Below are 26,678 nucleotides of genomic sequence, written 5' to 3' on the forward strand. Positions count from 1 at the left end.
AGAAGGTAGAGAGTATTTAAACAAAGTCAATATTGGCGGTTTAACTGTATAGTCAATAGATCATAATTCTTGAAGAATATGTAGAAATAATGAAAGAAAATAAGCTAGTTCTAAATAGCAATATATTTAATTATAATTCAACTATACAAAATATCAATCCATCAAACTTCAAACCTATCATTAAGTCCCTCAGGATACCGGGCCACCTAATTCATTATATTATCAATTAGTCTAGAGACACAACATATTTCAAAACTATCAAGATGACAGATCGTTAGGGTGTGCCCATATGAGATTAGTAACAACTTACCAACTCAGTCGAGAACAGTTGTGAAAAAATGTTTGTAGCATTACCCTTATACAATTGGGCCACTTGATAGCTTGGAAGTTGGAAGGAGAAACTGAAGAGGACAATGCTTGAAATACTGAGTTGGTACAAAGAATGCTTAATTTGACCAGACATACAAAGAACTTGGATAATAAGACCATAATTTTTGTCAAACCAGCTTTAGATAGCATTCATGTTCAATTTCTGTCAGCTGTAAGATTAGAAACAGTGAAACACGTTTGCTTCATGGTGGTCACAGTAAGTTAAAGCGTCATTAATTTCAGCTACCATAGTAAGTTTGTCATACATTCAGGACCATAGATAGTTTAGCTACAACAGTTGCAACTAGGCTGTGACAAGGGGAAAACTCATAATTTTGAATGCGATATAAACACTCAATCCCCACTTGCACAACCCATACAACCACAATGCACACACTCCACATCTTTCTCTTCCCTCAAATGCTTCGGAACTCGGCACACACAAGTTGTGGCAAAGTTGTGATCCCTTGGCTGTATGCAACGTAGGCAGCAAAGACGTTCATATCCTGGCTGCAGTTCAGAGAAAACACCGATTAAGAGTACTTCTAAATAATACAGGACTAAATAGGCACCACTCTTTTCCACTAAAAAATTAACAATTACCGAGTCAAAATTAAAGTAAACATTCCAAACTCACCTACATAGCTCAGACATTTATAAAGGGAACCAAACATTATTTAATTTGAAAGAAAAAAAAAATATTTCCAAATATAAGATCTTAATTTGATTTTAAGATTACAAAAACAGGGAACATATTTTAATTTTCAACTTACGGTTTCAAACATAATAGTTTAAAATGTCCAGCCCCAGGAAATTTTGATTAAATTCAGCATTACAAAAATGCCCTATATACTACATTTTTCATATTGAATTGCTGTAACAAACCTTTTTCCACTTTGCAATTAGGTTGCGGTCTGCATAACCTTGATCCAAGCAGAACTCATACAGCTCTTTAGATATGTCAGTCCTTTTGTGGTAAAGATCAAAAATGTAACGGCTCTTTTGGTGCGCAATTTTGAAAATTGGCCATAATGCTTCACACTTTCTCTTGCCATCATGTGGGTCAAGTTCAGCTGCCAAACCAACAAAAGATTCGAGCACCTTTAGAATAAAGAGGTTTAAAAAAAATGGAAACAGCTTTACTAGATCAAGATGATAACAGCATCAAACATGTCATCAACCTTCTCTCATCTTAGCATCTAGTTCACGAAGAGTAGGCTCAATCAACTCCCACCCAGCTGGGTACTTGATACGGTTGGTCTTAACCTTCGGCATTCTTCCACCTACTACCTCACAGTTAAATGTCATTCAATTGAATATTTATTACTTATTATTAAATATTTTGCATATCCAATTAACCATGATGTATATGCTTATTAAAATATGAGAAATAATATGTCCACAACATTTTCACAACATTTTTACAACAAATCCTAAGTGGCAGGATGTTACTGGTTGTTATTGTTGGGGCAAAAAAGTAATCTTAGTAGGTGGAATGAATATATCAATTTCATTTGTAATAATAAATGAATCACTTGTAACAAAAATTAAAGGCTACCACAAACTTTATTTGTCAGGATATTTGTATTAGAAGCAAGTGAAAAGAGACTGACTGTTTCTAAATTAAAGTTTTGGTAACAACTAACAAGACTTCCTTCATGCATTTTTTTTTTTCTTTTTATACATGCAATGGGCTAAACCAAGTAACCCAACTAGTCCCAACTTTATACACCCAATCAAGCTTCCATACTACATCATACATCCACATTCCATAGGTTCCAAATCATCATAAACAAAACCATGCCAACAATTAGTTTCAGCACTTCCATGGGCATAACAACATGAATTGAGGTTATTTGGGAAACTTAACATCTGTTTCAGCCACAGACCCCTCAATTCTCATATGCATATTACAAAACCATCCAAGATATTTTATTTCCCTATTAAAGCTTGCTCTAATTCCCTAATGATATTAAATCATAACACACCATTGGTCAGCAACCATTCTGAAACTGGCATGCACTCGCTCTCATAGCGCCGTGCAACCATCATTAATGTCAATAACCACTGTTTACACCGCAATACACCCCAGAACTTCTTAATGCTTGACCAGGAAACACATTATTTGTATTAGTTACTCATCGACCTAACCTGCGCCGCTGATTAAATATTACCATTAGCTATCTAAATTTTTTAAAATGCCCAACATACATTGCCCATTTCTATATCAAAATAGACTCAAATCTCTCAACTACAAAATCACTTCAGATCAAGAAAATTAAATTAGAAACTGAATCACTTAAAAAGTCTCCTCAACTCAATTAAATTACTCTTCAGCTTAACTTTCCCAAACATTGAAATCAATAAACGTTTTGGCATTATCAACAAGTCCAGAAGGCTCAATTTGTTTTTTTCCAAAAGCAAAAGAAAATTAATCAGTCCCTCTGAGCTTTCCTACATGTCACAGTGACATTACAGATGGAATTGAGCATTGAGGATCTCTCAAACTATTAAGCCATAACCTAACATTTAAAGAAATTTAAGGAAAAAAAAAAAACCTTAATAGTTTATGTGGTACCAACAACAACAACAACAACAACAAGAGTAAGATGATTGGGTGTTGTGTCGGATCCATTAAACGCGGAACCCTATTTGAAATTTGAATAAAGAGAACTATGAAAGAGAGAGAGCACACCTTCAACTGCAAGCCCACTTTTTTGTCTGGAATCTGCGTACGTAAGATAAGATAGGCAGCGGTAAAGAGAAGAGAGTATTAACCAAATTATTTTCCTTCTTTTTTTTTCCTTAGTAGGGTTTTTTTTTTTTTTTTTTTAAATGTATAGTTTTCAATTTTTCATTATTTATTTATTGCTTTGACAAATTACAATTTACCACTTGTGGCTTGGTCGAAATTTAAATTATCTACTTGTGATTTGAAATTTAACACTTTATCCACATCAGATTAGTTTTTTTAACCTAACTTTGTTAAAAATATGACTAAATATGTAATTTTACTCCATTTTTATGTCTCTTTCCTCCAAAAAAATAAAAAGAAAGATAAAAAAGAATCCAATAAAACACTTGCATTATGGGATTTCAAATCAAAGATAGACAACTTAAATTTCAGTCAAACTCCAAATGAGTAAAGTGTCAAATTTTAAACCACAAATAAGCAACTTTAATTTCAACCAGGTAGATAAATTGTAATTTTCCTTATTTATTTATTTTTGAAACTTTTCATTTTTTATTTTAAAAGTATAATTATTTTCATATAAAATATAGTGTCATAGACCTTTTTTTGGGTGGGGGGAATGAGAATGAATTCCACCTACTTTTTGTCATTATTTATCTACAATTCATCATAAATATATAGCATTATCACTTAAAAATAAGTTACTCCTTAATATTCTATTACTTGAACATCATAAATTAAAATATAAAATCTATACAAGAATAGTTGTTCTACTTTCATAAGCGAGATTAGTAAAAGAAGACAAAAACATATAGTAATTGTTAGCTTATAAAAATATAAGAACGAGTGAATTGTTAGCGAGACGAAATCTCCTCCCATTTAAATCTTCTAATTTCATCCAATTTTTAGCCATATGTAAATCATATAGTCTTCATTTAAATTTATGTAATTTACATAAATTTTTTTTTAGACCATTGAATTTTTACATAGTTACACCTTTTTTTAAAAAAAGAAAATCAAAATCAAAATCTTATGTCTAGATTACAATTGGAAGAAATTAGAGATATAAATGAGAGGAGATCATTACATTACATAATGAACTAAAGTGGCTTTATCGCTTTACATAAAGTAGGTTCTTTATTCTTTTTTTTTTTTTTTTTTTGGCCTCAGGATATTTGTTCTGACTATGTCTTCTAACAAATCTACAACTTTTTAATTTGCTGTGTAGTAAGAAAGAACATAATATAGATCTTATCTCGTTCATTTTGACACTCATCCTTCCTTGTTTTTTCCTATGAATTATTTGTATGATTGATAATAAATCGTACCTTTGATCGTTTTTTGGGTTATCCCAAGCTTCGAAGTCCTTGTGCTTAAAATGTCATATATCAAAAAGTGTTCTCCCCATGGGTTAGAAGATAACAATCTTCTACTCGTATATTGCTAATTTACCACAAAAGGACTGAATTTGTAGTCCCAATCGCATGGGAAAACTGTCAAGAATTGGCAGGAAAATAGCTGAACTAATGCATATCTTGGTTTTTTACCTGGTAGCTTTCCCGATTGTCATCTTTAGATCAATCCAATTGTAACCAAACTAAAGAATTGGATTCAAACTTGAACCATTGGAGTCTGTTAAGTATGATAAAAGTTTTAATCAGATGAATAAATATCTTAGACAAAACCCATCGTTAACCTAACAGAGATACACCCCAAACTATAATGCAATTGTGGTGTTGAGACTTGAGAGCTTGTAGATCAATTAATCAGTAACCCAAAAAAAGCAAAAGTAGTGTAATTGTGGCAACAATCTCTACTAATCATCATCTACTGCCTACTATAGTACTATGCCTTTTTATCTTGATAATTAGAACTGCTGAAGTGCTACCCATGGGCTTTTAACCACAACCTCACATTCTACACTATTCATACATGGGAGAAAAGAAACCATTTTGAACTAAAAGCTCATTAGCTTAACCAGCATCTACTTGATGTGCATGTACATAAAAATAAAATATTTTCAAAAAAAAAGGTACAAAGAAATTATATAAGTTGCATCTGTTTCTCCAAACAGACGATGCATTCGTTCGTCAAACGTGCCATTGCCTCTCAATACATTGTTTTCTGTCTCAAAATTGTAGATTACCTATAGATGATAATAATAGTAATGATAATAATAAAAAGCCTGTTTGTTGCTTGCATAGGTCAAAGCATACATGTGCACATATCCCTTGAGATAAAATCCCACCCCATTTAAATCCCCCAATTCCCTCCATCAAATCTAGAAAATGCACACATGAAGTTGTAATGTCATATCAAAATGTTGTATCAAAAAAGAAGACGCCTGAGATTTAATCATGCATTGCGAAAACAAACAGATAAAAGGCCAATAATGATTAAGTTCCAATTTCCATTGGTAGCAACAAAGCTGCCACTAAGCCATTATTACAGGGAACAAACAAAATCATTGGTCCAACCCATGACTTCTAAAATATGAAATTTGAGCTGCCAAACACTTGGTCCATCTCTATCATCAAATAGAGATTGCTGCCTCATTCTTTCTTTCCAATGCCATTAGCCATATTATAGACCCCTCGTCCCTGGATAAATGTAAAATGTTAAAGATTCATCCATGACATGCAAATAGGATAAATTCTAATTTTCTCCATAAGTTCTTCATAAGACAAGTGTATATTGAAACTCACAATAAGAAAAAGTGCAGTGGCAGCCAAAGCAGCTGGAATGGCAACTGAGGTTATCCTATCATATGGTCCTTTGAGGTATGTGTGTTTGCGGATGTTTTGATAATATTTTTGCTTCTCAATAAGCTTCTCCCGTGGTCGAAATGGTTGTTCTGTGACTTCTGTCATGCTGCATTATGAATTTTGAACTGATCAATTTAATTATCTAATGATATTCCCAACGTTATCAAAAAAATATTATATATGATATTCCCCCAAGTGATGAAACTATCATCACCGAAAACCTGCAGTCTTTGTTCTCACTACCCCACTAAGTAAACCAAAAATCCATCCTTTCATCTCCATGCATCATCCCTCAATTATCCTATTTGCCAATGCTAGTTATATGTAATTTTTTTCTCCAAAGGAGTAGAACTTTAATCTAGTTGTAACTTCATGTCCCCTGCATTCCCATCTCACCACTTCTACAGTAAACAAGCTAAGGAAATTAGGAGCACAACTTCCCACAAACAAACAACCATATCTCATGGAAGAGCTCTCCTCCAACATCCACAAAGAAAACATAGCTACATGCACCAAAGGCAACCTTCAATTGAGGGCACCGATGGTCCACTAAAAGGGAATGAAGTTACGGAAACCAAGGTTGAGCACCTCAGTCATGGTTGCATATTATTACCCAGCAAAAACAGGATCTCAGGAGTGAATAAAGACATAATAAAACCCTCCAGTCATGACCAAAAATCCATGGAATTTATCATATGAACTCTATAACAGAAGGTTCAAAATCACACTTGCTTTACATAAGCACTCTAAAATATCCCAACATTCTCTACAACTCAGTATGCTCCCATTGACTGAGGAAACACATAATAAATACCAAGTAAAGACCTCTCTCTCTCTAGATTTTTATAGAAAAAAAATTTTTAACTCCAAACCAGTTTGCAGCTGCCTTCCTACAACCCACTATGTGGCGATTGAAAAGACCATTCATGTGCACTTTTAATAACATGGTTTTTTTATTTAGTTATGTGACTTGTTTAAATAATACACATAAATAGTCTCATTAATAGCGTCATAGTGGGTTTGAGGAGATAGCTAGGAGGCATAGACACAGGTCCAGGTATGGGTTCGACACAATGACATGAACAATTTTTGAAAAAAATATAACATTACACGACGAGTACGATACCGTGTAGGACACGGGTTCGGCACCCGAAATAAAGTGTCCGTGCTTCTTAGGTCTGGAGCCAAACTTTTCACACAAATCGGTGTTAATAAAAATGATAAAGAATGTTCTAAACGAAAATTACATAGCGATTTAGCCCAATTTCACTCATCTAGACATAAACCAAACACTTAAAAACCAGCCAGTATCGTTCCAATTACAATGAACACAAAAACCTAAACACCCAAATAGAGAGCTAGATCAAATCAAAAGCCAAAATTATAAAAAGCAAGTCAGAAAATCAAATATCCGAGAAATTAACAAAAACAGATTTATCCATATCACAAACCCTAGATCTCAAAACATCACAAAAACTAATCAGAGATGATTCACAATTCTAATTTCAGCTAATGGAATTGAAAAAAAAAAAAAAAAAAACGGAATTACCTGATGAGATTTGGGATTTGATGAATTATTCAGCGATAACAGCGAGTTGCGAGTGGCGAGCGCGAGAGAGAGAGAGAGACGATGGAAATGAAATGAGTGAGGGCAATTTGGTTGGCTGATTTTAAGGGGTAAAACGGGTTGGGCTGGGTTCTCTCCGGTTCGGTTATGTTCCTACTGAGTCACTGTACCTGCCACGTCACCCAGGGTATATTTGGGTAGAGCAGCATAATCCTATTTTGACCCAATTCGATTTTTGGGATTTTTTTTTTTAGAGTTTCTAACAGTTCCGCGGACTAAGACAGTGACAGCTCTATAAATTTTTTTCAAGGTGGTAATTAAAAAACTTAAATTATACAATATTTAATAAAATAGATAGTTATATCTCATTATCAATGCTACAAATTATATCTCCTTCAAAATTTTAATTAAATTAAATTTTTCTTGAATTTTTCTTTTTATTTGTAAAGGCCCAATATATTGTTAAAATGACCAAAATTTGACTATAAACTTAGTTATACCCTAAAACTACAACTTTCACTAAACAATTAACATGATTACATATTTTGAAGGGTAATTCTACGGTACCCCCAAAAAAGGGGATTACGGTACCCACTAGTAGGTAACCTGCTATACCACATTACTTTTTTCTCACATTTGACAGTTCCATCTTCACATGGTGTTGTTCTAACATCACATGTTACAGTTCTTTTCTCACATTTGGTAGTTCCCTTACTTTTTTCTCACATTTGATGGTTTCATCCTCACATTGTATAGTTTCAATATCACATGTGACAGTTCTTTTATCATATTTGGTGGTTCTCTTACTTTTTTCTCACATTTGACAATTTTATCCTCACATTGTATAGTTTCAAATCACATGTGACAGTTCATTCTATCAAGCTATTAAAAATTTGATCATATGGAATAAATGTATCTTCTACAACGATTAGAATTGGAAATTCTACAATGAAGATGCAATATTCCCTTTTCAAAAGGAATTCAATCATTAGATAAGAACGACCGGATTCTCTTTCTACAAAAAAACAATTATCTGAGGTGTAACTAGTACTCCAGCCAACAACACTCCATAGTTTATGCTTCTTCAATTTTCTCCTTCTCATAGCTCCACTTGTATTACCAAAAATCAAGCATGTTTGAAAACAAAAAAATAAAACTAAAAAACAAAACAAAACAAAATTATATAATGAAAATAAATCATTATAAATTTTTTCTAAAATCTGTCATGAAGATAATTTACCGATCTTTATTTCAAGATGATTGATAATTTAAATAGATGCAATTCAATGAAAAGATATCTTTAAGTTCCAAAAATCAATATTTATCAATCCCAACCCCAAAAAAGAGTTAGATAAGCATATTATCATAGTTTCTTTTATTCCCACCCTTTATCTCTATCGTAGTAAGTTGCTTAAGAACACTAATGAAATTCGAAAACATTATCTGAAGTACCTAATTGAAGCACAATGAGTGTTTGATCCTATCAAATTGAGAGAGAGCAGTGATTGGTTGAAATCAAAGATTTCACAGCTTGCATTAATTAGGGTTTTGTCTTTTTGATCCTTACCTTTTACAAAGCTATTTTGATCTAAGAAAAGAGAGAATAAACATTCAGATTCCAATAGGAGATTCGCTCAAAAAAAATTTTAAAAAAAGAAAACAACCCCACACGGGGAAGAAATTTTATTAATGAGGCAAGTCTTTAACAACAAAGCTGAAAAATGTTTGGAGGAACTTCCTCCATCCAAACTCTTAAAAGAAAAGAGAACCTAGCATCCCTAGCAAGAGCATGGGCAACAAGGTTGCCCTGCCTCCTTTTATGGGTGATAGAGTAGGATTGAAAAAAACCCCTTATAGACATAAAGTCTTTTACAAGATGACCAGCCAACGCGTTTGACTCTGCCCCTATCTGCAAGCTCTTAACTACAAATTATGCGTCTCCTTCAAAGCACACCTGGCGAAAGACAAGTTCCCGAGCAAAGAGGGCAACACTACGAGCAGCTTGCATCTCAAGAATCTCTACTGAAACTAGCATCATAACCTCTCAGACAAGGCTGCCAAAACCAAGCCTTCACTGTTGCGTAAGACCACCCCAATACTAGCTTCCTAGTCAACCCCAAACACCGCCCTGTCGAAATTGGCTTTCGATGTGTCCACTGGGGGTGGCTGCCACTGAACTGGTCCAAACCCTTTCTTAGGCTGCTGTTGCTGCTTTCCTTGTTGGAACTCAGCCAACAGAGCCGAGGCTGTCTGGGCTAGCTTTGAGCTTGGCAAGGCTGCTTCATTTGTTCTCATTTTGTTCCTCCGAAACCAAATTAGCCAAGCGGTCATTGCAAACTCCTTCACTCTAGATTTTTTCCTTTGGCCTTAATGAGACCAACCAGGTCGCTCAATGAACCAATACTCTGGAATTTGGACCTCACAATTGCAAAGGACGACAACCACACCTCAAGAACATTCTCGCAGTCCCAAATAGCGTGGAGCGTGTCTTCCTCCTTGCAACCACACAGCTCACACATTGGACTGTCTAGCACTTTCCTTTTTTTCAAGTTTACCTTAGTTGGGAGGGCATTAGAACAAGCACGCCAGAGGAACACCCTAACCTTGCTTAGGACTTTCAAACGCCAAATACACTTCCAAAAGGTTATTACCTTGTCAGAACTGGAGCAAGATGGCACGGCATTCAGCTTAGTCTCACACAGCAATTGATAGCCTATTTTTACAGAGTAGGAACTTGACCTGCACCTCGGCCAAATAATGCAGTCCTCTTGGTCTGTGACACACAGCGGGATGCCCTTGATTCTGTGTGCTTCAAACGGCAGAAAGAGCGCATCAACAACCTGATCATCTCGGCCATCCCCCCTTGGCGTCAACAAATCCACAACAACCCAATTTGAGGCCTCCTCAATCTTCAGAGAGATTATACAAGCTGAGTCCCCCCCAGGCAGCCACCGGTCTTTGTAGATATTCATTGTCATAACGTTCCCAACTCTCCAAAGCAAGCCAAATTGAACAAAATTTTTGGCCTTCATAATACTTTGCCATGCATACGATCTCGAAGCCACCTTTGCATCAAAAACAGACCCACTTGGGAAATATTTCGCACTAAAGACCCAAAAAAAGAGAGATGAGTGATCCACTAAAAGTCTCCACACTTGCTTAGCGAGCATAGCCTCACTAAATTTTTCCAAATCCTTAAAGCCCATGCCACCCAACGCCTTTGGCTTGCACAATGTTTCCCAATTCTTCCAATGGATCTTACGTTGGTCCCCCTGTTGGCCCCACCAAAATTTCCTAATCATCATCTCAATATCATTCAATAATCCGGAAGGGAGTTTGAAACAACTCATCTCAAAAGTGGGTATAGCTTGGGCTACCGCTTTTAGAAACACCTCTCTCCCCGCTTGTGAAAGGAGTTTTTCCTTCCAACCTTGGAACTTATTCCACACTCTCTCCTTAATGAAGTTTAGGCTCGCCTTTTTGTTTCTCCCAACCGCCGCTAGAAGCCCAAGATAGTTCTCATATTCCCGCACTTCACTTACACTCAAGAAATCTATAATCTCGAGCTTCCTTTCGACCGGAGTAGCCTTGCTAAAGAACACGGTGGTTTTTTCTCTATTTAACTTTTGGCCAGAGGCTTTTGCTTGTACAAAAATAATATACGTTGGATAATCACACATAGAGGCACGGCAAAAAAGGAGAGTGTTGTCAGCAAAGAATAAATGAGTGATTTTTGGGCCATTCTTGCAAAGAGAGAAGCCCCTAATAGCATTAAACTTGGCAGCCCACTGCAACTGACAATTTAAGGCTTCCGAGCAAATTAAAAATAGGTATGGAGAGAGGGGGTCCCCTTGCCTAATGCCCCTTGTGGGCCGGATGTCCCCTTTTGGGATGCCATTCACTAAAATTAAGTAGGAAGCCGACTGAATGCAGCTCATAACAAAGGCCACCCAACTCTCATTAAAGCCCATCTTTAACATTATGGCCTCCAACAATCCCCACTCCACCCTATCAAAAGCCTTGCTCATGTCAAGCTTCAAGGCCATGAAACCCACCTTCTTTGATTTTTGGATCTTCATGTGGTGAAGGGTCTCAAAAGCAACAAGAATATTATCGGATATTGCCTTGTCCGATTGGAAGGAACTTCGAGATTCTGAAATGATCAAAGGTAACACCCCCTTAAGCCTATTTGCGATCACCTTAGAAACAAGCTTGTAGATTATATTACATAAAGATATAGGGCGAAAATTAGAGACCTTTGAAGGGCTTTTTACCTTTAGGATAAGGGTGATGAAGGTCCGATTTATGGATGGAGGAATGACACTCGTGGTGAGACAACTCAGCACTGCTTCTGTCACATCATTGCCCACTAATGACCAAAAATGCTGGAAAAAAAGAAGTGGGAGTCCGTCAAGACCCGGAGCCTTCAACGGATCCATTTGCTTCAAGGCCGTGACCACCTCTTCCTTAGTGAACTCACTGTTAAGTATTTGGTTCATCCTATCCGAAATAGAGCAAGGAATACCATCCACTACTTCCTCCATCATACTCAGGTTTGAGGAGTGGAAAAGGCTTTGGTAATAATTAACCAATATGTTTGAAATCCCCTCTTCATCCGTACACAACACCCCACCTGAGTCTTCAAGTGCATCAATTTGATTCCTTCTAAAGCGATGAGAAGCTCCGCTATGGAAGTACCTAGTGTTGTTATCACCCTTTCGTAGCCAAAGAGCACGAGACCACTGTTTCCACATTTGCTCTTCACTCACTAAGAGCTTTGAGATCTCCTTCTTCAGCCTTTGAACCCGAGAAAAACTTCCACTCCTTATAGCAGCCTCCTCGGCAACTTTCAATTGCTCTTTCTTCTCACTAAGGCCTCGGGTCACATTGCCAAACGCTACTTTGCTCCACCACTTCAAGTTTCTACGACATCTATCCATTTTGTCTTCCACTCTTCTCATCGGGCTGCCTTAGTGTTCATAAGACCATGCGTCCTCAATCATACCTCTACAACCCTCGTCCCTCATCCACATTTGCTCAAACCTTCATAGCTTGTTTACTCTCTTGGGAATACCTGCCAAATAAATCATGATTGGCTTATGATCCAATGTACCACTCTCCATATGGACCACTTTTGAGGCCGGGAACATCGAGAGCCACTCCACTGTACTAACCACTCTATCAAGTCTCTCCCACACTGTATGCCCCTCTCCATGCCCATTACACCAAGTGAACTTATTGCCACTAAAACCCAAATCCTGGAACCCACACTCATCCAACACGTCCCTAAACTCCTCCATTTGCCTACTTGGTCTGTGCCTCCCCCCCAATTTCTCGTGAGCTCTACTAATTTGATTGAAGTCACCCGCACACAGCTAAGGTAAGGAAAATTTGGATTTTAATCTTCTCAAGGTAGCCCAAGAGATATGGTGGTTGTTTGTATCAGACTCCCTATAGAAACCAGTAAAACACCACTGCTCTTCCTTCCCTTTATTAATAATGGCATCAATATGATTCAGGGAATAAGTATCCACAGAGAAATCCACGTCTTTCTTCCAAAAAACCATCACCCCTCCACCCCTCCCTTCTCTAGAAAATTATATCATCACATTAAACTTCAACTTATCACGTAAATAAATTAGCCTAGCTTTTTTCAGCCATGTTTCGGCTAAGAACACAACTGAGGGAGAATGAGCTTGAATTAAGTCACCAAGCTCCTACTCTGTCTGAGGGTTCCCAAACCCCCGACAGTTCCAGCATAGGAAATTCATTGTTGTTTGCGGGGCTGCACCACAGCCTCCACCATTATAGTATTAAGTTCAAGACAAAATGGGAAACCAGCCTTTTCTTGCTTGGTAACTCACTACAGCCCACCTCAGAAGCTAACCTTTTTGTGTTTTTCACTCCCCTAGGCCCAGCGTACTCCACTAGGTTCTCACGGTCTTTCTTCTTAACTTTCTTAACTTTATCCACCCTGGCACTATTTTTTCTTGGCCCAATAGTATTTGAAATATCACAAAGTGCTAAGTGAGTAATGGGAACACTTACCAAATTTTCCTCATGCACACGTGATTGGGAATTCACCTTTACATCAGCCAGCTTTTCTGCATGCCTCTTTACTGCCTTCGAGGTAGCCTCAGCCCTCCTAGGTGTACTTTGATCCTTGGAACCTTTACTTGTTCCCTCTACGTTACCCCCTAAGGTCACGCCACTCACAGTGTCAAATCTAGACAGTGCCTTGTCAATTTCTACTAGTTTTACCTCAAAACTTTCCCCTGAATCTCGGCCCCTTGCCTCCACCAAATCTGCTAACATATCCTTTGCCTCTGACACAACTAAAGCCCCATTTAATTCCCCCAAAGCTTGCGCTGATTCCTCGGTTTGCACAACCTTCACCGAGGTGCGTTGATCACCGGTTAGGTCCACCGGCGGCATTACCTCATGCCCCCTGTCAATTGCCTATTTTTTATGAGATTTTTTTGCAACATAGAAGCCTGGGACATTAAGAACTAAGTTTCTTCCCTTCACGAACGGTGCTGCACGGATCCATGCCTCATACGCTTGACTCACCTTGGCCAGGTTTCCTTCGCTCTCAATCCATAAATCGCAATCTCTATCCACATGATTCAGGCATCCACACCAGTAGCAGAAGTTTGGAAGTCTTTCATATTTGAAAGACACCTAACTTTGCTCATCGTGGGATAGTGAGATTCGCTGCCCCCTGCACAATGGTATTTTAACGTCAATGGCAACCTTCATCTGTAGAAAGCTTCCCCTATCCATCTCTTCCTCATCAATATTTCCGCAGACCGTACCCACTACTTCGCAAAGTTTTGTCACCATTGTTTTATTTATAAATCTTATCGGAACATCATGAATCTGAACCCATATCGAGGTTTTGTCGAACTCAAGTGCCCGGAGAGGAACATCCTTGTCATACCATTGTAAGATGACAAGGTGTTTATCAAAGCTCCAAGGGGGATTACTCATGATCCTCTCCACCTCTTCTTTCTTTTCAAAGGTAAACAGGAAAACATGGTCATTGATTCTCCAAACCTCGAAACCCCTCACTGACCTCCAAAGAGGGCTGAAGGTTCTTGTTACCACCTCGACATTTAAGGCCCTCTTAGTAAGAAACTTCGCTGCCATGGTAAAGTTTTTGGTTGAGAGTTCATCATCCAAACCCAGCTCTTCCCCCTCCCTAGCACTCAATGACATTCTTTGCCAATGTTCTGCCAAGTTTTCCATTGTCCTAACACACTCAACTCTCGTGTCTCCCAAGCCCCAAGAAAGAAAAAAAGAAACTGTCGTCTACCCTTCTCCAAGCAAACGAATTTGCTTGAGTAACAAAGAATCCTCACACTAGGAATGACAAGTTCTACAGCCTAAGGGAGGTTTCTCTGGAGTCCCAGGGAAGCCTTTTTAGCGACAGAGAAAATTGGTCAGTTTAAATGATGATTCGCCCAGGATATTGATTTGAAAGCAAGAGAGCAATTTGAAAGAGAGAACAAAAGAGAAAAAAAAATAGTCCCTTTGATTTTTCTGTGAATGCAAAGAGAGAGAGAGAGAGAGAGAGAGAGAGAGAGAGAGAGAGAAACCGCGAGAGAGAAGTCCGAAGGGAGCTGCTATTTTTTTCTTCCACGTGTTTTTATTTTTATATGTTACCTGCTTGATTGGTAACTGGTATTACATTAAGAATAAATAAATGATCAGGATTAAAACAAATAAAATCAATGGTCCAGATTTATGAGGGTACGGTACCCACAAAAAAAAAAAAAAAAAAAAACAATGGCTACCATAGAATGACCTAATTGAAAATAGCAAAATAAATCTAAGAGAAATCAATGGAGAGAAAACACTAGGGATTCAAGGATCCACCTAATATTTTATCATATGAACTTGGATTATTTTTAAATCAATTAGGGTAGAGAGTCAACTTGCCTAATCGGAAGATAAAACAGTAAAATACTTAAACAAAGTATAAAGTAGATTGAATATGAGTGATTGAGCAAAAATTTCAATTGACATGTTATAGGGCAGATTAAGCATTCAATATATTCTCAAATCATAACGAATCAAGGAGTTCAAGCATTTAATATAAATAAAAATTATATTAAATCTTAAAAACATATTGTAGGGGTGAAGGGCCCATATAAGGATATTGGGCCGTGGGCCTCGCCTGAAGGCATCAAATAACCCGAGGACAAATAAATGTTGACGAAGACAGGTAGGTTGTTAAATCAAAGAAGAGGTCAGGTCACAGTAAACAAGTGATGTTGTCTAAGGAGCTACTCCTCCTCGGACGGTAGGTTGGAGGCCTGAAATCCAACCACCCATCAAGCCCTAGATAGTGGGCAACCATGCTTGGAAGGATAAGATTCAGTGAGGGGTGAGTCATCATAAAGATCTGGGCATAAAGCTGCTATCATCGCATTGAATGCTTTACATCTAACCTCTTGGCCGCATTAATGTGGAAGTGATACCTGAACAGTAGTTTCTAGCCTTACAGCTACCCACAGAGACTTCAGGAAGGTGCTGATGGGACAAGTATCAAGAAGATTAGTAATCTGATATACATGTGGAAGGCTGTGATGAAAGAAGAGAAAGACATATAAAAGGGAAGAACCCAATGACAAAAGGGGGCATTTGAGATTGAAAGAGAAAAAACAATACTATGTAAGAAAGAACTTGAACATTTGTTTAAGTTTAATAAAAACATATATATAAGAATAGACCTTCCTCGGACTTGACCGAGGAGCATCCTTCTTTATCTAAACTGTTTGTCTTGCTTGTTCTGACATTAACTAGCCCATCATCTGACTTAATGAACGTTTAATATCAGGTCTACTTTCTAACAAATTCATTGTTTTGGACTCTTTGGGCCATTTTCTATACCATTTGGGATGTGGCGCGAATCGTGTCCTTACACATATCAACACGCAATGATTCCAAATAGTAAATCAATCTCAAAATTCAATCATCAATCCATAGAAAGCACATACATAATCCCAAGAACACATGATAAAAATATTAGGTTTCACTTTAACCCTAGCTAGAGATTTAGCCACACATAATTATGCAAAAGATATCCATAAAAACAATGCTAAATGTCTACAAAAATAAAACAAAATATGAATAACGTTCTAGGATTTTTCCTCTACTATAAACTTAGCCCCCTTCTAAAGAAAAAGAGAAAATCCCTCAAATTTAGGATGGGAATCTCTTGATTTTCGGAATATTATCCACTATCAACTTTCAGCCCACTTTTGACCTTCAAAACGATTTTTCTAGAATTTATGGTAAACTACAAAATTGTAGATCTTTAAGTCTTCTTTCCATGGCTGTAAGAATTAGGTCAATTTGACATCTATGCAAGAAGTTATGGCAAAAATACTGAAATAGTGTAGGATGTTTCCATATCAGGATTTTTCCAATTTTGTCTTGGACGAATTTCTTTCTTCCCCTTTTTATTCTCACACATTTTTTACTTATTTAATTCTTCAAAAATCATGCTCCAATTGATCTTGACTCTTGGATTCTCTTGACAACATGTCTATATGCTTAGCTGAATGGTTTTAATCTCACTACAAGAGAAAAATACACGTAATAAGTATATTTTTTAGAAGTATTTCAAACTCATATATTTACGTGTAATTAAACATGAAATTGATGTGATGTTGCCTACCAAGACTAAGATAATAGTGTATTGTAAGCAATCAACATGAATCTTCTATTTTCATATAATTTTATTTTGCTCATAGCTATTTATCGCCTTCTTCTTCTTTTTTTTCTTTTTTCTTTTTTCTATAAATCATATTACTACTTTTTCATTTTATTATATCACCCATCTCTCAATCTATAATTATTTGCTAAATTCATTAATGATTCAAGAATAATGTTTACATGTGATGTGCTATTTATAAATTAATATTGAAAATGGTTTTATTTTAGATTAAGATACTTTTTATTTGAAAGATAACCAAACCAAATTTTTTAATAGTTGTTTATTATATTGATCAGCTTTTAAACAAATGTGAAAATTTATTTGAAAGTTGTTCAAATTGCTTTAGATATTTATTTTTAGTTATTTTTACAAATTTAGCACTTTTATTTTAATTAATTTATCACAACATCATGATTTGACCTTTCATTTGGCCTTAAAAATGTTGAACCACTGTTTAAACAAATCGATTTTCCAGTTGTTTGAACAATTCAATTTCTAGTTTTTTGAACAATTCGATTTTATAACATTGGTTTGCAACTCATAAAATGGAATATAATTTGGAGTTTTTCTAGTGGGAGTTATGGCCATTTTACAAGGAATTTTGAATTCTTTTGCTTTTAGTCATGTCTACTTGTTTTTCAAATTATTTTTCTCTGTCACAAAAAAGAAAGGTTAGGAACGAAATTGACATAATTGAAAGCTCAAGAACCAAATTAACATAAGGTGCAAAGGATAAAGACTAAATATGTTGTTTATCCAAGAAAAAAAAAAAAGGAGTTAATGAGTTAGCGGAAAATTTGAACACAATTGTGTGGCTAATTTTTGACAAACAGGACAATACACGTGCACTAGACATCCCTTACAAATTCTTTTGACTAGAAGAAAGAAATTTTATATTGGCATTGAATGGTATATGTTGAGAGGTATATGAAATTAGTTCTCCAGTATTTAACTAGTTAGTGTAGGATGATACCTCTTATTCTTTGCATTATACGGTGAACAATTCAGGAGTACTGTTAATATGCAAAAATTAGTGAAAGCGTGCAGTGGCTTTCTTGAGTGCGACCTTCATTAGAAAATAGGTAAATTTTCTTCAGTGTTAGTCCCATATTTTTAGGTTGGCTAATCATGAACAATTGTAACAGTTAGAACTTAGTTTGTCTTGTTAGTTGGTATCGTTTGAATATTTAATTAAGACAAATTAAGATTCAAAGTTCAAACACTTGAGTTGCATTTTGGCTGCAACTCAACAGCTCAAAATCCATTTAACTTGCTGGTCGAATTGCACATCTCGACTAATCGAGATTTGTGCAAATTGGTTTTTCAGCAGTTTTTCTCGGTCGTCAAATCTAGGGTTTTGTGTAACTCAAGTACACTATAAATACAAGTCCTAGAGCTAAGGGTGGCAATTCGTGTTTAGTATTGGGTTCGTGTCGTGTCAAGCCCTAAGTATTCGACTATATGGGTTGACCCGAACCCGATTTGTTTAGTAAACGTGTCAAGAATCATTGACCCTAACACAACCTATTTATTAAATAGGTTGACCCGACACGACATATTTAACACGTTTAATTAACAAGTCATATAAATGTCAATACAAATGACCCATTTATAACCTATTTGATTAATAATTTACACTTGACTTAAATAACACGTTATCAATTCTCATATATCTAAAATTAAAATACAATTACAACCAAGAGGACAATGTTTTGTACACGGAACTAAAATTTTCCAAGTCCTCTTGAAGCATTAGCTGGAGCCTACGTGCATACAAAGATTCGGTGATCAAGTGAAGTTGATGAAACCCAATTGACTACAATTATTGGACAAATCTTTGAGAGTGGATCTTGGAGTCATGAACTAGGTATTCGTGTGCAACAAATCAGAATAAAAGAGTCACAGGATCTCAGAGCTAGGTGTGGTGATGTTAGTAAGTACTGCATGCAATCCTCTCCAATTCTAGTGAATTTTTTGCCTTGAGAATTTTGATAGTTAAATCCTCATAGGTTTTTACTGTAAAATAGTTTGTTTCATCAGTTTTCTTGAGTTACCAGTTTGGTGTCTTACATAATTTATATTTGTGTGATGTTATTCAATTCAGATTTAAAGCATAATTAATTACTTGGTTAAGAATATGTTAATATTGTGACAATCGGACCTAAAACCCTAACAATTAATATATCCCAAGTCGATCTTGTAGACAATCTATATGGAACTTAACACACATCCCTTAATATGTCTTTACAGTTTACGATAAAAAAAATTACACAAATGCATGCAATTCAAGATATTACATCTAACATGGAAAAAAAAATTTAAAGATCATTTATAGAAAAATAAAACAACTGCAATATTTGAATGGCCTTCCACAACATCTGATATAAAGATGATAGTTTTATTCTCTCTCTCACACACATAGACTCAGAGAAAGTATTTCTTGTGACAAATATACCAAGTCCCCCAAAGAATAAGCCAGTGATGGAAGTGTTAGGATTAGTGCCCTTAAATCCTATTGTATAATGCTATGTATGATATTATGTATGACATGATGTATGACTTAATATTGTGATTGATAAAGTTATTTTATTATTATCTAAAATAATCGTAACATAAATATGGAACATTATCATATAGTCCATGAGATGCATTGTATGTGATTTATGTGAAAAGTCATAGAAGATGTAAATCACAAGTTCTTTGTAAACTCAGAATTTATAGTTCGTAGTTGGTGATGAAATTGGGCATTTCATCTGCGAAGACTATAACGTGTCAACTAAGATGATTTGTCTTGATCATGGAAGTGGAGACTTCTAGTTGATATGTTTTAAGAGTTAAGACATATTGAACAGGATCGCTGTGAGATTTATTATTCTCATGACGACTGTCAAATGAATAATAAATCTCACGACTTCTATTTGCATGAACTCTTAATCCTGAGAGAATAATGGACCTGATCATGAGGTGTGGGTTGCTTTGATATATCGGGAGTGAGATCTAAAGTGATGGTCAAAACCTCAGTATGTTGGGCAGTCACATTTAGTGTTGATGGAACATATATTCTCAAGATGGAATTCATAGTCTCTTGATAGAGATATAAAGTATTCCCTTGAGATAAGTTTAATGGGTTTAATTATTCAGAGAGTTAGGCCTAACCACTTTAGTAAGAAATTACTAAAGTATATATTTATGAAATTGGATTTCATAAATATATAATGAATAACTTTAAAGAATTAAACTGGGTACTCAAGGATAAGATGTAGTAATTTACAAAGTGGCAGTCTACATTTATGACTTTGTGTTACTACGAATATTTTATGAAAGGGTTACGTGTATAATAAAGTCTTGGGATATAATTTATTAATAAGGCCTAGAGTGCAATTATATTTATATAGTGGTATTAAATATAATTAATGGTAACTTTGGACTTGTCAAGAGTTGACGAAAAAGCCCAAGGCACATTGGAGCTAGTGTCTTATTGGTCCCTTTTGGTCCTACTCCAAGCCACACACTAAAGCTCAATTGAAAAGGCCCAATAGGCCAGCCCAATTAGATAATCAGTTGGTTATAAAGGGAGAAATATACAGAATTTTTATTAGTGAAAAAAAGAGAAATAAGAAATGGTGTGTGAGAGAGTGTGAGACACACTTTCATTCTCCCTTTAAAAAACTGATTGAGAGACCACACATCTTAAGTGTAAAGTGAAATTGGAGTGAAGATTAAAAGTGTTCCCAAGTGCTTCTAATCTTTGTTTTGAATTTCTCCACACCAAGGTACGCCATCTTATTCTTAAATTCTGAAATTTACATAGTGCATGTTATCAATCATGAATGAAATAGATCCTTATTTGTTGCTTCCGCTATGTGTTTTGTATGAAATACAAAACTAGAATTTTTCCTTCAAGAAGACCATGTGTGATTTATTTTTTTATATTCCTTGTCACGTCCCATCATAATTCTCACATGTTATATCCTCATTAGTTATTACATAGGTGACTTGGAAAGCCTATTACTTAATTGGATATAGTCCCCCCCCCCCCTCCTCTCCTTTTATATATGCACACGCATGTATGAATACATAGAATAACATTACGTTTTAACCAAAAAAAAACATTATGTTGTTGTTCAAAACGTACACACTTCAGTTTGATCAAAGAAGAGGCCAGAGGGCCCACCTTCGGGCATCAGAGCCAACATCACAGGACCTTTTGCACCTTCTTCAGCAGTCAAAACTCCAGTATTATGGTTAATGTTTGTGCTAACATACCCAGGATGGACTGAGTTGATTGCAATTTTGGGATACTTCCTTGCCAAAATCCTAGTATAAGCATTAAGAGCTGCCTTGGAGACGTGGTAAGCAGAAAAATTAGCAGGCCAACCATTGGTTTCTATCAAATTCTCCTTGGCATCTTCTAGAAATCCATCTACCACCTTGTCCACTTTCTCTTCTGTGAGGCCATCAATATCTTCTAGTTCCTTCCTTGCATTCTCATTTGAAATAAACTGAAATAAAAACGCAAAACTAAAATTTCAATTTCTTGATAATCTGCCCTAGCAATTTCCTACCACCAAATGGATATTGCATGGTCTATACAGTTGTCACAGCCACAAAACATTCATGCCACACATAGATAAGATGAGTTTAATAAACGTGAGCTCTGTATTTACCAAAAATGATCTTGACCAAATGCAGCTGCTTATAAATGGTTTAATAAGACGAGTTTTCGAATTTTTACCTTTAATTGTCCCATGATGGAAGAGACATTTACTATTCTCCCTGAATTGGATAATTCAATAAGCGGAATAATTGCTTTGCTCAGTTGCTTGATCCCATAATAGTTTGTTCTTAAACAATTCTTTGCTGTTTCATAAGTCTGGTTTACAAGCTCCTTTAAAGGTCTGACATTTGCACCTAGAAGAATCTGCATTTATAAGCGATGGTAAATGATGTTGCACTCATGTTTAAAAAGTTTAACTACTCTCTCTCTCTCTCTCTCTCTCTCTCTCTCTCTCTCTATATATATATATACACACACACACACACACACACACACACATATAGATATATTTATTTATCTATTTATGAAATTGTTTTCTAGAAAATAGATTCTTTTTATTTTTTTAGGGCTCGAGGATCATCTTCATTTGAAAATGATTTATTTTATGGTTCGAATTAAATATTAAATGTATGAAGGTGTTTGTAATATGTTGAGGCACTCTGTCTTCAAAAAATATACATATGTGTGTGTGTGTTGAGGCATTCAAAATTTTATATGATATAGTATCACGTATACTACCCCCCTCCCCCCCAAAATAAAAGCTACACTTTACTCGTATATATAATAAAGTTGTGAAATGTACCCTTATGAAAGAAAAAAAAAATTGATTATTATATGGACAAGGTTTCTCTCCAAACTAGTTTGAAGAAAAACCTTTCAAACTTCTTATACATCTTTTTATTGAATGTGAATTCGAAAATCTAAAAGTTGGATTGTGTTTTTTTATATTCTTAATATGTATGTTAAATTTCATTCAAATAGAATTTTATTTACTATTTGATCAATAAACTTATTTTTTATACATAATTTTATACTACAAAAACTTGAAATTTAAATATAGAATATAAATTTTGAAAATCTAACTGTAGGATTGCATTTTTTTTTTATATTCTTAACATGTATGTTAAATTTCGTTCAAATCAAATTTTATTTATTATTTGATAAATAAATTTATTTTTTATACATAATTTTATACCACAAAAACTTGATATTTAAACATTGATTGATGACATAATTATTGATCTTTAATTTTCTTGAAATTTTGCAAGGATAGAAGATATAATAAAAATATGCGTATTTAAAATTTCTAAATTATGTTCTCAACTTGTGACAAACAAAGATAATATAATATTGAAAGACATACTTCTGTAACATCAAGTTTCCACAATTCCTCGCTGACTATGGCTCCATTAACCCCAGCATTATTTACCTGCGATTTGGAAGTAATGTCAAAGTTTGAGCTACCAAAATAGGGGAAAGGAACAATATTTCATTTGTATTTTAAATTTTTACCCAATCTAGTGACAACACATGTTAATCTAACTGGGCAATTGAAAAAGAGAAAAACAAAAAAATTAAACAAAAACAAAAACAAAGAAAGAAGAAAACTAATTTTCTTTAATACTGTAAAGTTGAAAGAAGGGGTTGAAAAACAAAATTATTCTCATTTTCTAATAATATTCACATCCGGTTAGGAAAAGAAAATGCATTTTAACCCACCAGCTACTTTATTTATTTTGTATAACTAGTTTACAATATATCCTACACCTCATTTTACATTTTACAATACATTGTATTAAAATATTCTAAAGAGAGAGAGATATTTATCTTTGTTCAAAGTATGAGCTCATTGGATATTCATATTCTGATTATTCTCAACTACAAGTCAAAAACTCAAAATAAATCACTTTCATATATAGACTCATCAATTGATACTTTAGTTTCTTTCTTAATATCAAAATATAATGATTGTATTAAAAATTTAGCATATACTTCCACAATGGGAAGATAGTAAAATTATTACCAATTTTAATACAAAAATTGGGTTTTGATGACACATCAATAATATGATTAATAAATATTTTGATTAATTTTTTATATACGTTGCATTACCAATATGTCAAGCTTCCCAAATTGGTTTGTGATGAAATCCGCCAAAGTAGAAATGCTAGCCGAGTCCTCCAAGTCCAGTTGGTGAAAAATCACATCACAGTATCCTGTGGCATTGAGTTTTTCAACAGCTTCATTGCCCCTCTTCACATCTCTAGCAGTTAATATCACTTTGACTCCGTTTGACGCTAGTTGTTTAGATATTTCAAATCCTATCCCTCTATTGGCCCCCGTTACAAGTGCAATCCTACATGAAAAAGTTCGTAATAAATACAAAAACAATGAAAGAAGTGAGCACTAAGGATATATATATATATATATATATATATATATATATATATATATATATATATATATATATATATATATCATGCTTACATTTAAGTTTAACTCGAAAACATTTTTGGGGTTTGTTTGTTTCACATCCAACAATGTTTATAATTTTTCACCTATCATGTCTAAACCCTTTCACATGATATATATGTAAAATATGAACTCCAAGTATGATGATAAGAAAGTGTAGACATTGTGTGAAACACTAATTTTCCTATGATTAAAGATCAAATTACCTCTTTATCCCAGCATTCTTGGTTGGGTCTGACATTTGTTATGAACGTACGTAGAGTCTGTTTGATGCGCACAATGTCCCTTGACAATCAATTAATGTTTTATGATTTTGCTCTTGGTGTAAGGCTGTAGTTAGGGTAAGGTAAGAGCTTATATCTATTTATAGTTGCATAAATGTTTGATATTATTTGTCATAGCTAGCTTTTCTACGTAGGCAGTGACGTCAGAGGGTAGTTCCTATAAAATTCAAAATATAAATTTTACTCGCTGCTCTATATGGAGCTGCTTTTCTACGTAAGCCATGACGTCCAAGGTTATCCTTGAAAATTCGAAATACGATGTTTATGTTTATTACTAGCATCATTGTCCTATAAGTCTCTTGCACTGTTTATGAAATTCATAAGTACTTTTTTAGCAAAATTAATTTTAAAATTTGATCTTACGGCACTATTTATGCGTTTAAAATTTATTTTGTTACAGTATTTTTAATTTTCATCAATAAACGGTATCCAAACAGACCTAACGTTTGAAGTGAAATATTGCTCTGTATAGCCCGGCCTCCATTAATTTTCTAGCACTATTGGGACTTGGTGGGTAAGGATATTACAACTTCTATCCTATCTTTCTTGAATTTAGCTTCACTTCCCAAGAATTTAAATCACACATTCAACACTTTTATACCAAAAGTGAAAATCCTGAGTTGGTCTCTGATTTCTGTCCTATAAGTCTATGTAATGTGTTGTATAAAATATTCTCAAAAGTGTTAGCCAACAGGTTGAAGAAAATCCTCCCACATATCATAATTGAGCATCAAAGTGCTTTTGCCAAGGATCGGTTAATTTCAGACAGTATCCTTGTAGCTTTTGAGTCGCTCCATTGTTTGCAAAATCACAAATCCTCTAAAGGAGGATTCATGGCCCTTAAACTTGATATGAGCAAAGCCTACAATCGAGTGAAATGGGCTTTCCTTGAAAAAATAATGAGGAAATTAGGGTTTAATGAAAAATGGGTCACCCTCATGATGCTTTGTGTATCTACAGTTTCCTATTCGATCCTGATAAATGGTGCACCAAATGGCTATATTCACCCAACAAGGGGTATAAGACAAGGTGACCCTATTTCACCATTTCTGTTCCTAATATGCTCAAAAGGGCTCCTTGGTTTGCTCACCCAATCAGCTGTGAAAGGAGACATTCATGGCTTCTCGATCAGTAGGAGAAGTCTCACACTAACTCATCTCCTTTTTGCAGATGATAGCTTGTTGTTTTGCAGGTCCAATGTTGATGAATGTGAAAAGGTGTTAGAAGTCTTACATGTTTATGAACAAAGTTCGGGACAGCAAATAAATAAGGCAAAGACCACAATGTGTTTTTAGTAAATCTACCATGGAGGAGGAGGGACAAAGGATCAAAAATATTTTGGGTGTAGAGGAAATTCGAAGTTATGAGAAATATTTGGGTTTGCCTTCGTTGGTGGGAAAAAACCAAAAAGCTAGCTTCAATTACATTAAAGAGAGAGTATTGAGAGGAAACTACAAGGATGGGAAGAGCAACTATTATCACAAGCAGGTAGAGAAATCCTTATCAAAGCGGTGGTGCAAGCAATTCCTACCTATACCATGAATTGTTTCAAGTTGCCATTGGGTCTATGTGATGATATCGAAGGTTTAATTAGAAGATTTTGGTGGGGACAAAGAGGGGAGAGGAGGAAAATATATTGGGTAAGATGGGGGGAGCTTTGCAAGCCCAAAAGTGAGGGAGGTATGGGCTTTAAAGACCTAGCATTATACAATGACGCTCTTTTGGTAAAACAGGCGTGAAGGCTACTACAAAAAAAAAATTCTCTTTTCTATAGAGTTTTCAAGTCAAAGTTTTTTCCCCATTGCTCACTGATGGAGGTAGTTAACACTTAAGATGTTCCTATGCATGGAGAAGTATCTTAATCAAAAGGCAAGTACTAAAGGAAGGGATGAGATGGAGGATGGGGGATGGGACATCCATTCAGGTATGGTCAGACCCGTGGCTACCCTCACCCTTTCTCCCTTATATCTCAACACCAAGAGCACATGGTTTGGAAGACTTGTTACTGGCCTCATTGATAGATTCGAACTCCAACAGATGGCACTCAAAAGCTTTGTGGAATTTGTTTATGCAAAGAGATGTTGAACTGATTGAATCAATCCCACTAAGCTCCATTCCAACTGAAGACACATTAATCTGGCCCCTTCACTCCAACAGGCATCTATTCAGTTAAATCGAGATACAACTTTCTTTACAAGAAAAACAGCTTCAACAACGAGTATCAACTCGAAAGCAACAACCTGTTGA

The 26,678-nt window shown here is 35.3% G+C and overlaps 4 protein-coding genes across 7 annotated transcripts; all 4 read right to left on the minus strand.

Annotated features, from left to right (window-relative positions):
- Positions 1 to 578: 578 nt before the first annotated feature.
- Positions 579 to 3,166, minus strand: LOC142606597 (protein BUD31 homolog 1-like). 4 transcript variants are annotated; one of them, XM_075777908.1, is made up of 4 exons: positions 3,065 to 3,166; positions 1,551 to 1,655; positions 1,255 to 1,442; positions 579 to 879 (listed from the first exon to the last, which is right to left on the minus strand). In XM_075777908.1, exons 2-4 carry the CDS (start codon positions 1,642 to 1,644, stop codon positions 724 to 726), a joined length of 438 nt encoding a protein of 145 aa, XP_075634023.1. In that variant the 5' UTR covers positions 1,645 to 1,655; positions 3,065 to 3,166; the 3' UTR covers positions 579 to 723. The 4 variants fall into 4 exon arrangements, with proteins under 4 accessions (XP_075634023.1, XP_075634022.1, XP_075634024.1 ...); XM_075777907.1 differs by having other exon boundaries at positions 1,551 to 1,652; positions 3,065 to 3,156; XM_075777909.1 differs by lacking the exon at positions 3,065 to 3,166 and adding an exon at positions 2,928 to 2,962 and having other exon boundaries at positions 1,551 to 1,652.
- Positions 3,167 to 5,384: 2,218 nt separating this feature from the next.
- On the minus strand, positions 5,385 to 7,512 carry LOC142606671 (uncharacterized). Its single transcript, XM_075778008.1, has 3 exons — positions 7,376 to 7,512; positions 5,767 to 5,932; positions 5,385 to 5,661 (listed from the first exon to the last, which is right to left on the minus strand). Exons 2-3 carry the CDS (start codon positions 5,929 to 5,931, stop codon positions 5,614 to 5,616), a joined length of 213 nt encoding a protein of 70 aa, XP_075634123.1. The 5' UTR covers position 5,932; positions 7,376 to 7,512; the 3' UTR covers positions 5,385 to 5,613.
- A 6,562-nt stretch (positions 7,513 to 14,074) lies between these two features.
- Positions 14,075 to 14,641, minus strand: LOC142606391 (uncharacterized). Its single transcript, XM_075777752.1, has one exon. It carries the CDS (start codon positions 14,639 to 14,641, stop codon positions 14,075 to 14,077), a length of 567 nt encoding a protein of 188 aa, XP_075633867.1.
- Positions 14,642 to 21,183: 6,542 nt separating this feature from the next.
- Positions 21,184 to 24,482, minus strand: LOC142607877 (salutaridine reductase-like). Its single transcript, XM_075779536.1, has 5 exons — positions 24,354 to 24,482; positions 23,788 to 24,031; positions 23,039 to 23,104; positions 21,853 to 22,038; positions 21,184 to 21,619 (listed from the first exon to the last, which is right to left on the minus strand). Exons 1-5 carry the CDS (start codon positions 24,386 to 24,388, stop codon positions 21,242 to 21,244), a joined length of 909 nt encoding a protein of 302 aa, XP_075635651.1. The 5' UTR covers positions 24,389 to 24,482; the 3' UTR covers positions 21,184 to 21,241.
- Positions 24,483 to 26,678: the final 2,196 nt, after the last annotated feature.

The sequence above is a fragment of the Castanea sativa genome, chromosome 8 (genome assembly GCF_040712315.1).
Source record: "Castanea sativa cultivar Marrone di Chiusa Pesio chromosome 8, ASM4071231v1".
In the NCBI taxonomy this organism is placed as follows: domain Eukaryota; kingdom Viridiplantae; phylum Streptophyta; class Magnoliopsida; order Fagales; family Fagaceae; genus Castanea; species Castanea sativa.